We start from the raw sequence: 12071 nt of genomic DNA on the forward strand, positions 1-12071 counted from the left end.
TATACCCTCACCTTCTCTTTTATGAATGGGAATTTAGTTCCCCTTTCTTCAAGGACCGACCGGAGGTTCCGCTGTCACCTCTGCGGGCCACCCTCGGTGAACGTTTTCAAGGACCTTTTTTCAAGGACTGAAAAAATGTCCGCTATTCGGAGGTTTTCGTTATTTGGATCTTTGGATAAAAGGTTGTGCACCTGTACAAAAAAGCAACAAGATCCAAAACTACATATAGATTAAACATAAACAGCCACCACAGCGGCGTGTGAGAATCCCCAGACCAACAGCCATCTGTTCAATGTCCGGGCCACACACACACACACACGCACACGCACACGCACACACACACTCCTTCACCGTGATGTGACCAGAGTTGTACCGACCGCTGTCACTCTCTCTGCAGTCCCTGTCCACCCGAACAGTCAGAAAGCCGTTCACACCCGCACTAGACTGCGGGATGTCCTTGTGAAGCCATGTCCCCGCAAAACAACAAGATCACTGCACTCACGACACTCCCTTTGAGTCCTCACCAGTGCAGGCAGCACATCCACCTTGTTTCTCAGTGTCCTCACATTACCTACTATGATGGAAGGCAAAACAAATACCTTCTTCCACCTTTTCTCCTGCGGTCGTGACGGTCTAACCTCCCGCGGTCGTGGCGATCTAACCTCCCACGGTCGTGGCGATCTAACCTCCCGCAGTCGTGGCGATCTAAGCTCCCGCGGTCGTGGCGATCTAAGCTCCCGCGGTCGTGGCGATCTAACCTCCCGCAGTCGTGGCGATCTAACCTCCCGCGGTCGTGGCGATCTAAGCTCCCGCGGTCGTGACGGTCTAACCTCCCGCAGTCGTGGCGATCTAACCTCCCGCGGTCGTGGCGATCTAACCTCCCGCAGTCGTGGCGATCTAACCTCCCGCAGTCGTGGCGATCTAACCTCCCGCGGTCGTGGCGATCTAACCTCCCGCGGTCGTGGCGATCTAACCTCCCGCGGTCGTGGCGATCTAACCTCCCGCGGTCGTGGCGATCTAAGCTCCCGCAGTCGTGGCGATCTAACCTCCCGCAGTCGTGGCGATCTAACCTCCCGCAGTCGTGGCGATCTAACCTCCCGCAGTCGTGGCGATCTAACCTCCCGCGGTCGTGGCGATCTAACCTCCCGCGGTCGTGGCGATCTAAGCTCCCGCGGTCGTGGCGATCTAAGCTCCCGCGGTCGGAGCTCCCGAGGTCGATCCCTAACAAAGGGACCATCAAGCTCCACGATGTCAAAGCCACTGATGGAGATACAACACGGTTGCATCTCCATCTCCCCCAACCCCCACATAATACAAAACTAAAGATACACTAAAACATACAAGTAAAACAAACTAAAAACAACAAAAGAAGAAAGGTACAAGACAGACTGTTGGCGAGGCTGCCACTTCTCACCTCCTCTCCTCCCTTTCCCCTTCTCCTCTCCCCCCTATTGCTCTGTCTGAGACAAGGGTCTTTTGGAAGATGAAACCCTCACTCTCTTTTGTCTGAAGGGGTGAGAAAAATGATCCAAGCCATAATAGAAATTTGAGAAGTTGTTTTTAAATCTGGCTCAACGTGACTTTAGACAAGTGCACTTTGCAAATATACTGAGCGAGCAAAACATACCAGCATCTTTTCAACATCACTTTTCAACAACATCCACTCCAATCCACAGTCCTAGTGTGCAATTTAGTATTGCGGGAACATTTTCTCGACTATGGTCCTTCAAGATAATTTAATTGCAAAAGATGGGAGACATTATGCATAGAAACGAGGATTCTGCAGGAAAACTTATTTCAACGCAGTCCTCATGGCCAGTTATTTACTGTTATTTAAACTGAATTATTGGTGACGTGCTTTTGACCTAATCTCCCAAATCTTTGTTAATATGTTTATTGCTCTGATTTTCTCTACAGATGGACCCGCAACTGTCGATGTCATCCAGACAAGCTGCCTCGTGGACTACAAAAACTTCACAATCTGAAAACCGCACAGTGATATGCTACTACCGAATAATGTTAATAATGTGACATTGTTTTGTCTTTACCACTAAGCGCGATGTCATGCAATATCACCGCGATTGCCTTACAGTCTTGTACTTCACTGTTTAAACCTATAACAATCGCTTGTTTGTATCTGAACTAATACCTCTCCGATAAATGCAATTGGGGAAAGTTAATGTCTCATTCCAGGTTTTCCACAGATTTCCAGTTGAAGAACTGGAATAGACTCCGGAGAATCCCCATTAAGCATCAATGCTATTATTAACAAATAAGGCTAATCTATTTAACAATTTGCAGTATAACCTTCAACCCATGAACTTGAAAATGAGAGCACATACTGCATTTAATTTTGATTGGATTTGTTTAAAATGGGATTTTAGTGAAGCAAACCGTTTAAACAATTCTCAATCATTTAATAGGAGTCGATTAGAACTTCAACCCGAACTATTCACTTTGAATGGATAATTGAATGAGTTTATATTCTTGCCAAAAGATGGATATTTTAGCATATGACGAAGCCATTTAATTTGCAGTCCCTGTGGCACCTCTTTGCCGGTTAGGATGGCACAGTGCCACAGCAGATAGTGTTGCTGCCTCACAGCACCAGAGACCCAGGTTCGATCCTGACGTCGGGTGCTGTATGTCTGGAGTTTGGATGTTCTCCCTGTGATTGTGTGGGTTTCCTCCGGGTGCTCCGGTTTCTACCTCCATCCCAAATATGTGTGGGTTTGTAGGTTATTGGCCTCTAGAAACTGTCCCTTAGCTTATAAGGAGTGGGTGAGAAAGTGGAATAACATAGAACTAGTGTGAATGGGAGATCAACTTTTGACGAGGTCTCTGGATGAAACCCACACAGGTCATGGGGAGAACGTACAAACTCCATACAGACAGTACCGGCAGTCAGGATGGAAGCCGGATCTCTGGCGCTGTAAGGCAGCAATATCGCTGTGCCACTGTGTTGCCAAACTAAAGTAAAATCAAAAACTAATTCAAATTCAGTGTTTTATCTCTTTGTTTCAAATGTTTCTATGGCTATGAATTCTACAGTCTATGCATGAGAGATTTTTCATATCACTTTCATAAAGTTCTCAACAATTCCACCAAAGCATCTTTAGCTTCTGTAACCAAGGCCTAATTTGGACCACCTACGTTGCAGCAAATCTACAAGGTTAGATCATTTACCGTTGATTACTTAATACCCAACATCTGTCATTTTTTCCCCTTTGCTTACTAAGGACATATGTCTGTTACTGACACAGCCAACTATTCCTGCCCATCTCTAATTGCCTTTGAGAATATGCTGCTGAGCTGTGCTTTGCCGTGTGTGTGTGTGTGTGTGGCAGCCTCACCGTGAATTAATACTTTATTGTCACATGTGACAAGTCACAGTGAAATTCTTTGCTTGCATACCCAATGTACGCAAATATTGGCCCATAAAGGGCGCTGACAAAGTAGCACAGTATCTGTGCCAGGTTCCCCTTTGTTTTCCCCCTCCACCACCCCCTCCCTCACGGCAGTCCCCTCCCCCCCCCCCACACCGAGCCCTCCTTTGTCCATTGCGCTTCCCCCCCCCCCCCCCCCCCCCTCACGCCATCATCGACCGCTGCACCGACCTCTACATTGCCGCCGCCACCGGGTCCTCTCCGGACGCCTCCGTGTCGCCAACCCAGGCACCGGGCTCTAACCTCAGCATCCTCACTCCACTCGCGACCAGCGTCTACATTGTATGACCACAGTACAATAATATTTTTACTTGCAACACATGAACAGCACCCAGACGTAATACACACGGATACAGTGCCCTACATAATGTTTGGGACAAAGACCCATCATTTATTTATTTATTTGCCTCTGTACTCCACAATTTGATATGAGTAATGGAAAGAATCACATGTGGTTAAAGTGCACATGGTCAGATTTTAATAAAGGCCATTTTTATACATTTTGGTTTCACCATGCAGAAATTACAGCTGTGTTTATACATAGTCCCCCCATTTCAGGACACCATAATGTTTGGGACACAACAATGTCATGTAAATTAAAGTAGTCATGTTTAGTATTTTGTTGCATACCCTTCACAAACAATGACTGCTTGAAGTCTGCGATTCATGGACATCACCAGTTGCTGGGTGTCTTCTCTGGTGATGCTCTGCCAGGCCTGTATTGCAGCCATCTTTAGCTTGTGCTTGTTTTGCGGGCCAGTCCCCTTCAGTTTTTTCTTCAGCATATAAAGGGCATGCTCAATTGGGTTCAGATCGGGTCATTGCTTGGCCACTCATGATTTGACCATGTTTTAGCTTTGAAAAACTCCTTTGTTACTTTAGCAGTATGTTTGGGATCATTGTCTTGCTGTACAATGAACTGCCAGCCAATGAGTTTTGAGGCATTTGTTTGAAATTGAGCAGATAGGATGTATCTATACACTTCAGAATTCATTCTGCTACTACCATCAGCAGTTGTATCATCAATGAAGATAAGTGAGCCAGTACCTTCAGCAGCCATACATGCCCAGGCCATAACACCCCCACCACCGTGTTTCACAGATGAGGTGGTATGCTTTGGATCTTGGTCAGTTCCTTCTCTCCTCCATACTTTGCTCTTGCCATCACTGATACAAGTTAATCTTCGTCTCATCTGTCCACAAGAACTTTTTCCAGAACTGTGATTGCTCTTTTAAATACTTCTTGGCAAACTGTAACCCGGCCAATTTGTGGAGTACAGAGGCAAATAAATAAATGATGGGTCTTTGTCCCAAACATTACGGAGGGCACTAAATATAATAATCAAAAAATTCAGGGAATTAAATCTACACAGCTAGTACACAAAAAAACAAAGTAGGTACTTGAAAATTCCAAATGAGAATTATACCAGTGCCTGGGAATTTACTCCGTTCTAAAGCTTTTGAGCTGATTTTTGGCCGTATTACCAGTAGTCTGGATATAGGGGCAAATTGAATCGGGAGTTAAAATTGGCATGTCGTAAAGGTAATACTATGGTGGTTATGGGAGATTACAACATGCAGGTAGACTGGGAAAATCAGGTTGGACTGGACCCCAAGAAAGGGAGTTTGTGGAGTGTCTCCGTGATGGATTCTTAGAGCAGCTTGTATTGGAGCCTACCAGGGAGAAGGCAATTCTGGATTTAATGTTGTGTAATGAACCGGATTTGAGAAAGGAACTCGAGGTTAAGAAGCCATTAGGAGGTAGTGACCATAATATGGTCAGGTTTAATCTACAATTGGAGAGGGAGAAGGGTAGATCGGAGGTGTCAGTGTTGCAGTTGAATAAAGGGGACTATGGGGCCATGAGGGAGGAGCTGGCCAAAGTTGACTGGAAAGATACATTAGCAGGGATGACAGTGGAACAACAATGGCAGGTGTTTCTGGGAATAATACAGAAGGTGCAGGATCACTTCATTCCAAAGAGGTAGAAAGATTCCAAGGAACACCAGGATCAGTATAAAAATAAAAGAGAAGAAGTACAAAGATGAGCAGGAAGCAAGAGGATTGGGTAATGTTTAAAGAGCAACAGAAGATAACTAAAAAAGCAATACGGGCAGAAAAGATGAGGTACGAAGGTAAGCTATCCAAGAATATAAAGGAGGATAGTAAAAGCTTCTTTAGTTATATGAAGATGAAAAAAATAGTTAAGACCAAAGTGAATTTATTATGGGGAACAAGGAAATGGCAGATGAGTTGACAGGTACTTTGGATCCATCTTCACTAAGGAGGACACAAACAATCTTCTTGATATACTGGTGGCCAGAGGATCTGGGGTGACGGAGGATCTGAAGGAAATCCACATTAGGCAGGAAATGGTGTTGGGTAGACTGATGGGACTGAAGGGTGATAAATCCCCAGGGCCTGATGGTCTGCATCCCAGGGTACTTAAGGAAGTGGCTTGAGAAATCGTGGATACATTGGTGATAATTTTCCAATGTTCTATAGACTCAGGATCAGTTCCTGTGGATTGGAGGGTAGCTAATGTTATCCCACTTTTTAAGAAAGGTGGGATAGAGAAAACGGCATTGTAGACCAGTTAGCCTGACATCGGTGGTGGGGAAGATGCTGGAGTCAATTATAAAAGATGAAATAGCGGCACATTTGGATAGCAGTAACAGGATCGGTCCGAGTCAGCATGGATTTACGAAGGGGAAATCATGCTTGACTAATCTTCTGGAATTTTTTGATGATGTAACTAGGAAAATAGACAAGGGAGAACCAGTGGATGTAATGCACCTGGACTTTCAGAAAGCATTTGATAAGGTCCCACATAGGAGATCAGTGGGCAATATTGGGGCACATGGTATTGGGGGTAGAGTGTTGACATGGATTGAAAATTGGTTGCCAGACAGGAAACAAAGAGTAGGGATTAACGGGTCCCTTTCAGAATGGCAGGCAGTGACTAGTAGGGCACCGCAAGGCTCGGTGCTGGGACCGCAGCTATTTATAATATATATTAATGATTTAGATGAAGGGATTCAAAGTAACATTAGCAAATTTGCAGATGATACAAAGCTGTGGAAGTGTGAACTGTGAGGAGGATGCTATGAGAATGCAGGGTGACAGACAGGTTGGGTGAGTGGGCAGATGCATGGCAGATGAAGTTTAATGCGGATAAATGTGAGGTTATCCACTTTGGTAGCAAAAACAGGAGGGCAGATTACTATCTAAATGGTGTCAAGTTGGGAAAAGGGGAAGTACAACGGGATCTGGGGCTCCTTGTTCATCAGTCAATGAAAGTAAGCATGCAGGTACAGCAGGCAGTGAAGAAAGCAAATGGCATGTTGTCCTTTATAACAAGAGGAGTTGAGTATAGGAGCAAGGAGGTGCTTCTGCAGTTGTGTAGGGCCCTAGTGAGACCACACCTGGAGTATTGTGTGCAGTTTTGGTCCCCTAATTTGAGGAAGGACATTCTTGCTATTGAGGGAGTGCAGCGTAGGTTTACCAGGTTAATTCTCGGGATGGCGGAACTGTCATATGCTGAGAGAATGGAGCGGCTGGGCTTGTATACTCTGGAGTTTAGAAGGATGACAAGGGATCTTATTGAAATATATAAGATTATTAAGGGTTTGGACACGCTACAGGCAGGAAACATGTTCCCAATGTTGGGGGAGTCAAGAACCAGGGGCCACCGTTTAAGAATAAGGGATAAGCCAATTAGAACGGAGACGAGGACATTTTTCACACAGAGTTGTGAGTCTGGAATTATCTGTCTGAGTGGAGGCAGTTTCTCTGGATCCTTCAATAGAGAGCTAGATAGGGCTCTTAGAGATGGCGGAGTCAGGGGATATGGGGAGAAGGCAGGAACGGGGTACTGATTGGGGATGATCAGCACATGATCACATTGAATGGCGGTGCTGGCCCGAATGGCCTACTCCTGCATCTATTGTCTATTGTCCATTATCGGCTTCTAAAGATCATAAGCGATAGGAGTAGAATTAGGCCATTTAATTATGGCTAATCTATCTCTCCCTCCTAGCCCCATTAGAAACATAGAAAAATAGGTGCATAGTTAGGCCATTCGGCCCTTTGAGCCAGCACCGCCATTCAATATGATCATGGCTGATCATCCACAATCAGTAACCCGTTCCTGCTTTTTCCCCAATATCCCTCGATTCCATTGGCCCTAAGAGCTAAATCTAACTCTTGAAAACATCCAGTGAATTGGCCTCCGCTTCCTTCTGTGGCAGAGAATCCCACAGATTAACAACTTTCTGAGTGAAAAAGTTTTTCCTCATCTCAGTCCTAAATGGCCGACCCCTTATTCTTCAACTGTGACCCCTGGTTCCAGACTCCCCCAACATTGGGATCATTTTTCCTGCATCTAACCTGTCCAACCCTTTAAGAATTTTATATGTTTCTATCAGATCTCCTCTCATCCTTCTAAATTCCAGGGAATACAAGCCCAGTTGGCCCATTCTTTCATCATATGTCAGTCCGGCCATCCCGGGAATTAACATGGCAAACCTACGCTGCACTCACTCTATAGCAATAATGTCCTTCCTCAAATTAGGAGACCAAAATTGCACACAGTACTCCAGGTGTGGTCTCGCAAGGGCCCTGTACAACTGCAATAGGACCTCCTTGCTCCTAAACTCAAATCGTCTCGCAATGAAGGCCAAGATGCCATAAACTTTATTCACTGCCAGCTGGTACCTGCATGATGTACAAGCACACCCAGGTCTCGTTGCATCTCCTCTTTTCCTAATCTGACACCATTCAGATAATAATCTGCCTTCCTGTTCTTGCCACCAAAGTGGATAACCTCACATTTATCCACATTATACTGCATCTGCCCACTCACCCAACCTATCCAAGTCACACTGCAGCCTCATAGCATCCTCATCGCAGCTCACATTGCCACCCAGCTTTGTGTCATCTGCAAACTTGGAGATGTCACATTTAATTCCCTCGTCTTAATCATTAATATATATTGTAAATAATTGGGGTCCCAGCACCGAGCCTTGCGGCATCCCACTCACCACTGCGTGCCATTTTGAAATGGACCTGTTAATTCCTACTCTTTGCTTCCTGTCTGCCAACCAGTTCTCCATCCATGTCAATATCTTACCCAAATACCATGTGTGTTTTATTTTTGCACACTGATCTCTTGTGTGAGACCTTGTCAAATGCTTTTTGAAAGTCCAGATACACCACATCCACTGGCTCTCCCTTATCAATTCTACATGTTACATCCTCAAAATATTCCAGAAGATTAATCAAGCATGACTTCCCCTTCATAAATCCATGCTGATTATGACCGATCCTGTCACTGCTTTCCAAATGCGCTGCTATAGCATCTTTAGCAATCAAGCATCTTCCCCACTACCAATGGTCTATAATTCCTCGTTTTCGCTCTCCCTCTCATAAAAAGTGTAGTTACATTAGCTACCCTCCAGTCTGCAGGAACTGATCCAGAGTTGAGAGAACGTTGGAAAATGATCATCAATACATGCACGATTTCTAGGGCCACCTCCTTGAGTACTCTGGGATACAGTCCATCAGGCCCTGGGGATTTATCTGCCTTCTGTCCCAACAGTTTACCTAACACCATTTCCTGACTAGTGTGGATTCCCTTCAGTTCCTCCCTCCCACTAGATCCACTGTCCCCTAGTATTTCTGGGAGATTGTGTCTTCTTTAGTGAAGACGGAACCATGCCCCAAGGTACAGTGATATTTGAGTTATCATGCAGCCGTACAATTAATAGAACGATAGAATGTAACATAAACATCCCCCACAGTGATCACAGTGATGAAGGCAATAAAGTTCAGTCAGTCTTCCTCCTTTTGTTCACCCATGTTTGGGGCCTTGACCCTCTGTAGTCGTTGCAGCGGACGGCCCAATTGTCCAGTCCCTCTTGAAGCTCCGATATCGGGACAGATGAAACACACTGAATCGGCCACTTTCTTACCGCAGACCACGGCTTCACGATGTTATAGTCCACAGGCCGGCGCTCGGAGCCTTTCTTCTGGCTCCGCGACGGAAGTCCTCGCCGCGCCTGCTGCTGAAGCTCTGGGCCGTCTCCGGGAAAGGCCGCACCAATCCAAGTTGTTGTTAGGCCGCGGGGGAGGTGAAAATGCGACTAGGAGAAATGTGGCATCTCCACCGAGGCAAGTGGCTGGAACCGGTTTCCCCCTTTCCCCACCCACACTTAAAAACATACCGAGAAACATTAACACGTACATTTAGACATACTAAAAAAACAAAAACAAAATGACTGACACACTGCTGCTGGTGAGGCTGCCACTCGCGGCGCCACCTGATGGTGATCGTTTAACTGTTCCGACTTTTCTTTGCTTCCCATTATAAATTCACCTGTTTCTGATTGTAGGGGACCTGCATTTGTCTTCACATTGTGAGTGATGATAACCCTTGACACCTGTACTACTCAAGAATCTATCTCGGCCTTAAATATATCCACTAACTTGGCCCCTACAGCCTACAGTGGCAAATAATTTCACAGATTCACCAACCTCTGACTAAAGAAATGGTGCCATGAGATGGGTGATATGTGGAAGAGCTAATTTTTTGTATCTTTAAATGTTATTGTACCTGCATGATGGAGTCCAGAAACACAGTAAGGGTCTTGGATAGTTAGTACATCAGGACCATGCCAATTCTTGTGCAGCATTTAATCCAGAAATTCTCTTAATTTCTTTCTAAATAATTATTTCCATGTTAGTAAGCAACTGAAAGTAAGCATGCACGTACAGGGGGCAGTGAAGAAAGCTAATGGCATGTTGGCCTTCATAACAATATGTGTTATGAGATGAATATAGGAGCAAAGGGGTCCTTCTGCAGTTGTTCAGGGCCCTGGTTAGACCACACCTGGAGTATTGTGTGCAGTTTTGGTCTCCAAATTTGAGGAAGGACATTCTTGCTATTGAGGGAGTGCAGCGTAGGTTCACAAGGTTAATTTCCGGGATGGCGGGACTGTCATATGTTGAAAGAATGGAGCGACTGTGCTTGCATACGGTAGAATTTAGAAGAATGAGAGGAGTTCTTATTGAAACATATAAGATTATTAAGGGATTGGACACGCTAGAGGCAGGAAACATGTTCCCGATGTTGGAGGAAGTCCAGAACCAGGGGTCACAGTTTAAGAATAAGGGGTTGACCATTTAGAACAGAGATGAGGAAAAACTTTGTCACTCAGAGAGTTGTGAATCTGTGGAATTCTCTGCCTCAGAAGGCAGTGGAGGCCAATTCTCTGGATACTTTCAAGAGAGAGATAGATAGGGCTCTTAAAGATAGCGTTGTCAAGGGATATGTGGAGAAGGCAGGAATGGGGTACTGTTTGTGGATGATCAGCCATGATTACAGTGAATGGCGGTGCTGGCTCGAAGGGCCGAATGGCCTACACCTGCACCTAATGTCTATTGTTAGGGCTCCAATTGGGCACCCGACAATAGGAGAAAGGGATTGCTTGTTTGTGGGTGTCCTGCTACAGATTTCCAGTGGTTTGTTTATGAGGATCCAGAGAACAATGCAGCAGCCTGCAGTACAAAATAAGCTGCTGGAAGAACTCAGTGGGTCAGGCAACATGTGTGGAAGGATATTAATTTACTTCAGAGATGTGGCACGGAAACAAGCCCTTTGTCCCACCGAGTCCGTGCTGGCCAGCAATCATCCCGCACACTAGCACTTTTGCCGAAGCCAATTAACTTACAAACCTGTACATCTTTGGAGTGTGGGAGGAAACCAGAGCACCCAGAGAAAACCCACACGATCACAGGGAGAATGTACAAACTCCTTACAGTCTGTCAGGATCGAACTCGGGTCTCTGTCGCTGTAAGGCAGCAACTCTACCGCTGAGCCACCATGCCACCCTAGACTGATGATTGATCCGATCAAGTCCCTTCTTCAGACAGGCGGGAGGTAGCTGGTGAAACGTGGTGATGGGAAAGGGTGGGGCCAGAGATGGCAAGTGATACGTGGATACAGGTAGGGAGATGAGTTGGCTGGGGATTATCTGCAACATCTTGAAGTCTCCTTATCAGGAGCCCCTCCCCCACCCAGAATACTTAACATCTTCAGTCAAAGTGAAGTCTCAAATCCCATGTCCTGCACTTCAAGAAAATTATCAACAGCAATTTTGTTCACTTTTATTTTGGTTTTAGCAAATTTGAGAGAAATTGAGATTAACACTACAACTAAATCTGTGATAGAGTTTTAAACAGGATGCGTTCTGGCAATGCATTAATTATTCAAGTTTTGGCCAAGGAACCTCCCTCCATTATGAATCGTTGCAGCCAACATCCACAGAAACTCCGTAGACAGCATTTTAATCGGGAGATATCGGCTTGGTTGAGAAACAGCTCCATCCAAGACCGCAAGAAATTGCAGAAAATTGTGGCCGTAGCCCAGACCATCACACAAACCAACTTCTCTTCCATTGATTCCATCTACACTTCACACTGCCACGGCAAGGCCAGCAGCATAATCAAGAAAAGTTCTCACCCCAGTCACTCCCTCTTGTCTCCTCTCCCTTCAGGCGAGAGGTTGGTTTATGGGATGGTCCGGGCTGCGTCCACAATTCTCTGCAATTTCTTGCAGCCTTTTTAG

At 45.6% G+C, this 12071-nt stretch overlaps 1 protein-coding gene across 1 annotated transcript in view; it reads left to right on the plus strand.

Moving 5' to 3' along the window:
* LOC129695930 (uncharacterized) overlaps nucleotides 1-3462 on the plus strand; it is a 154488-nt gene extending 151026 nt beyond the window's left edge. Inside the window, exon 30 of the mRNA XM_055633409.1 lies at nucleotides 1918-3462. Coding sequence (XP_055489384.1) covers nucleotides 1918-1985 — 68 coding nt within the window. The 3' untranslated portion in view covers nucleotides 1986-3462. The remainder of the gene's footprint in view (nucleotides 1-1917) is intronic.
* The last annotated feature ends 8609 nt before the right edge of the window (nucleotides 3463-12071 follow it).

Source organism: Leucoraja erinacea, chromosome 3, assembly GCF_028641065.1.
Source record: "Leucoraja erinacea ecotype New England chromosome 3, Leri_hhj_1, whole genome shotgun sequence".
Lineage (NCBI taxonomy): Eukaryota > Metazoa > Chordata > Chondrichthyes > Rajiformes > Rajidae > Leucoraja > Leucoraja erinaceus.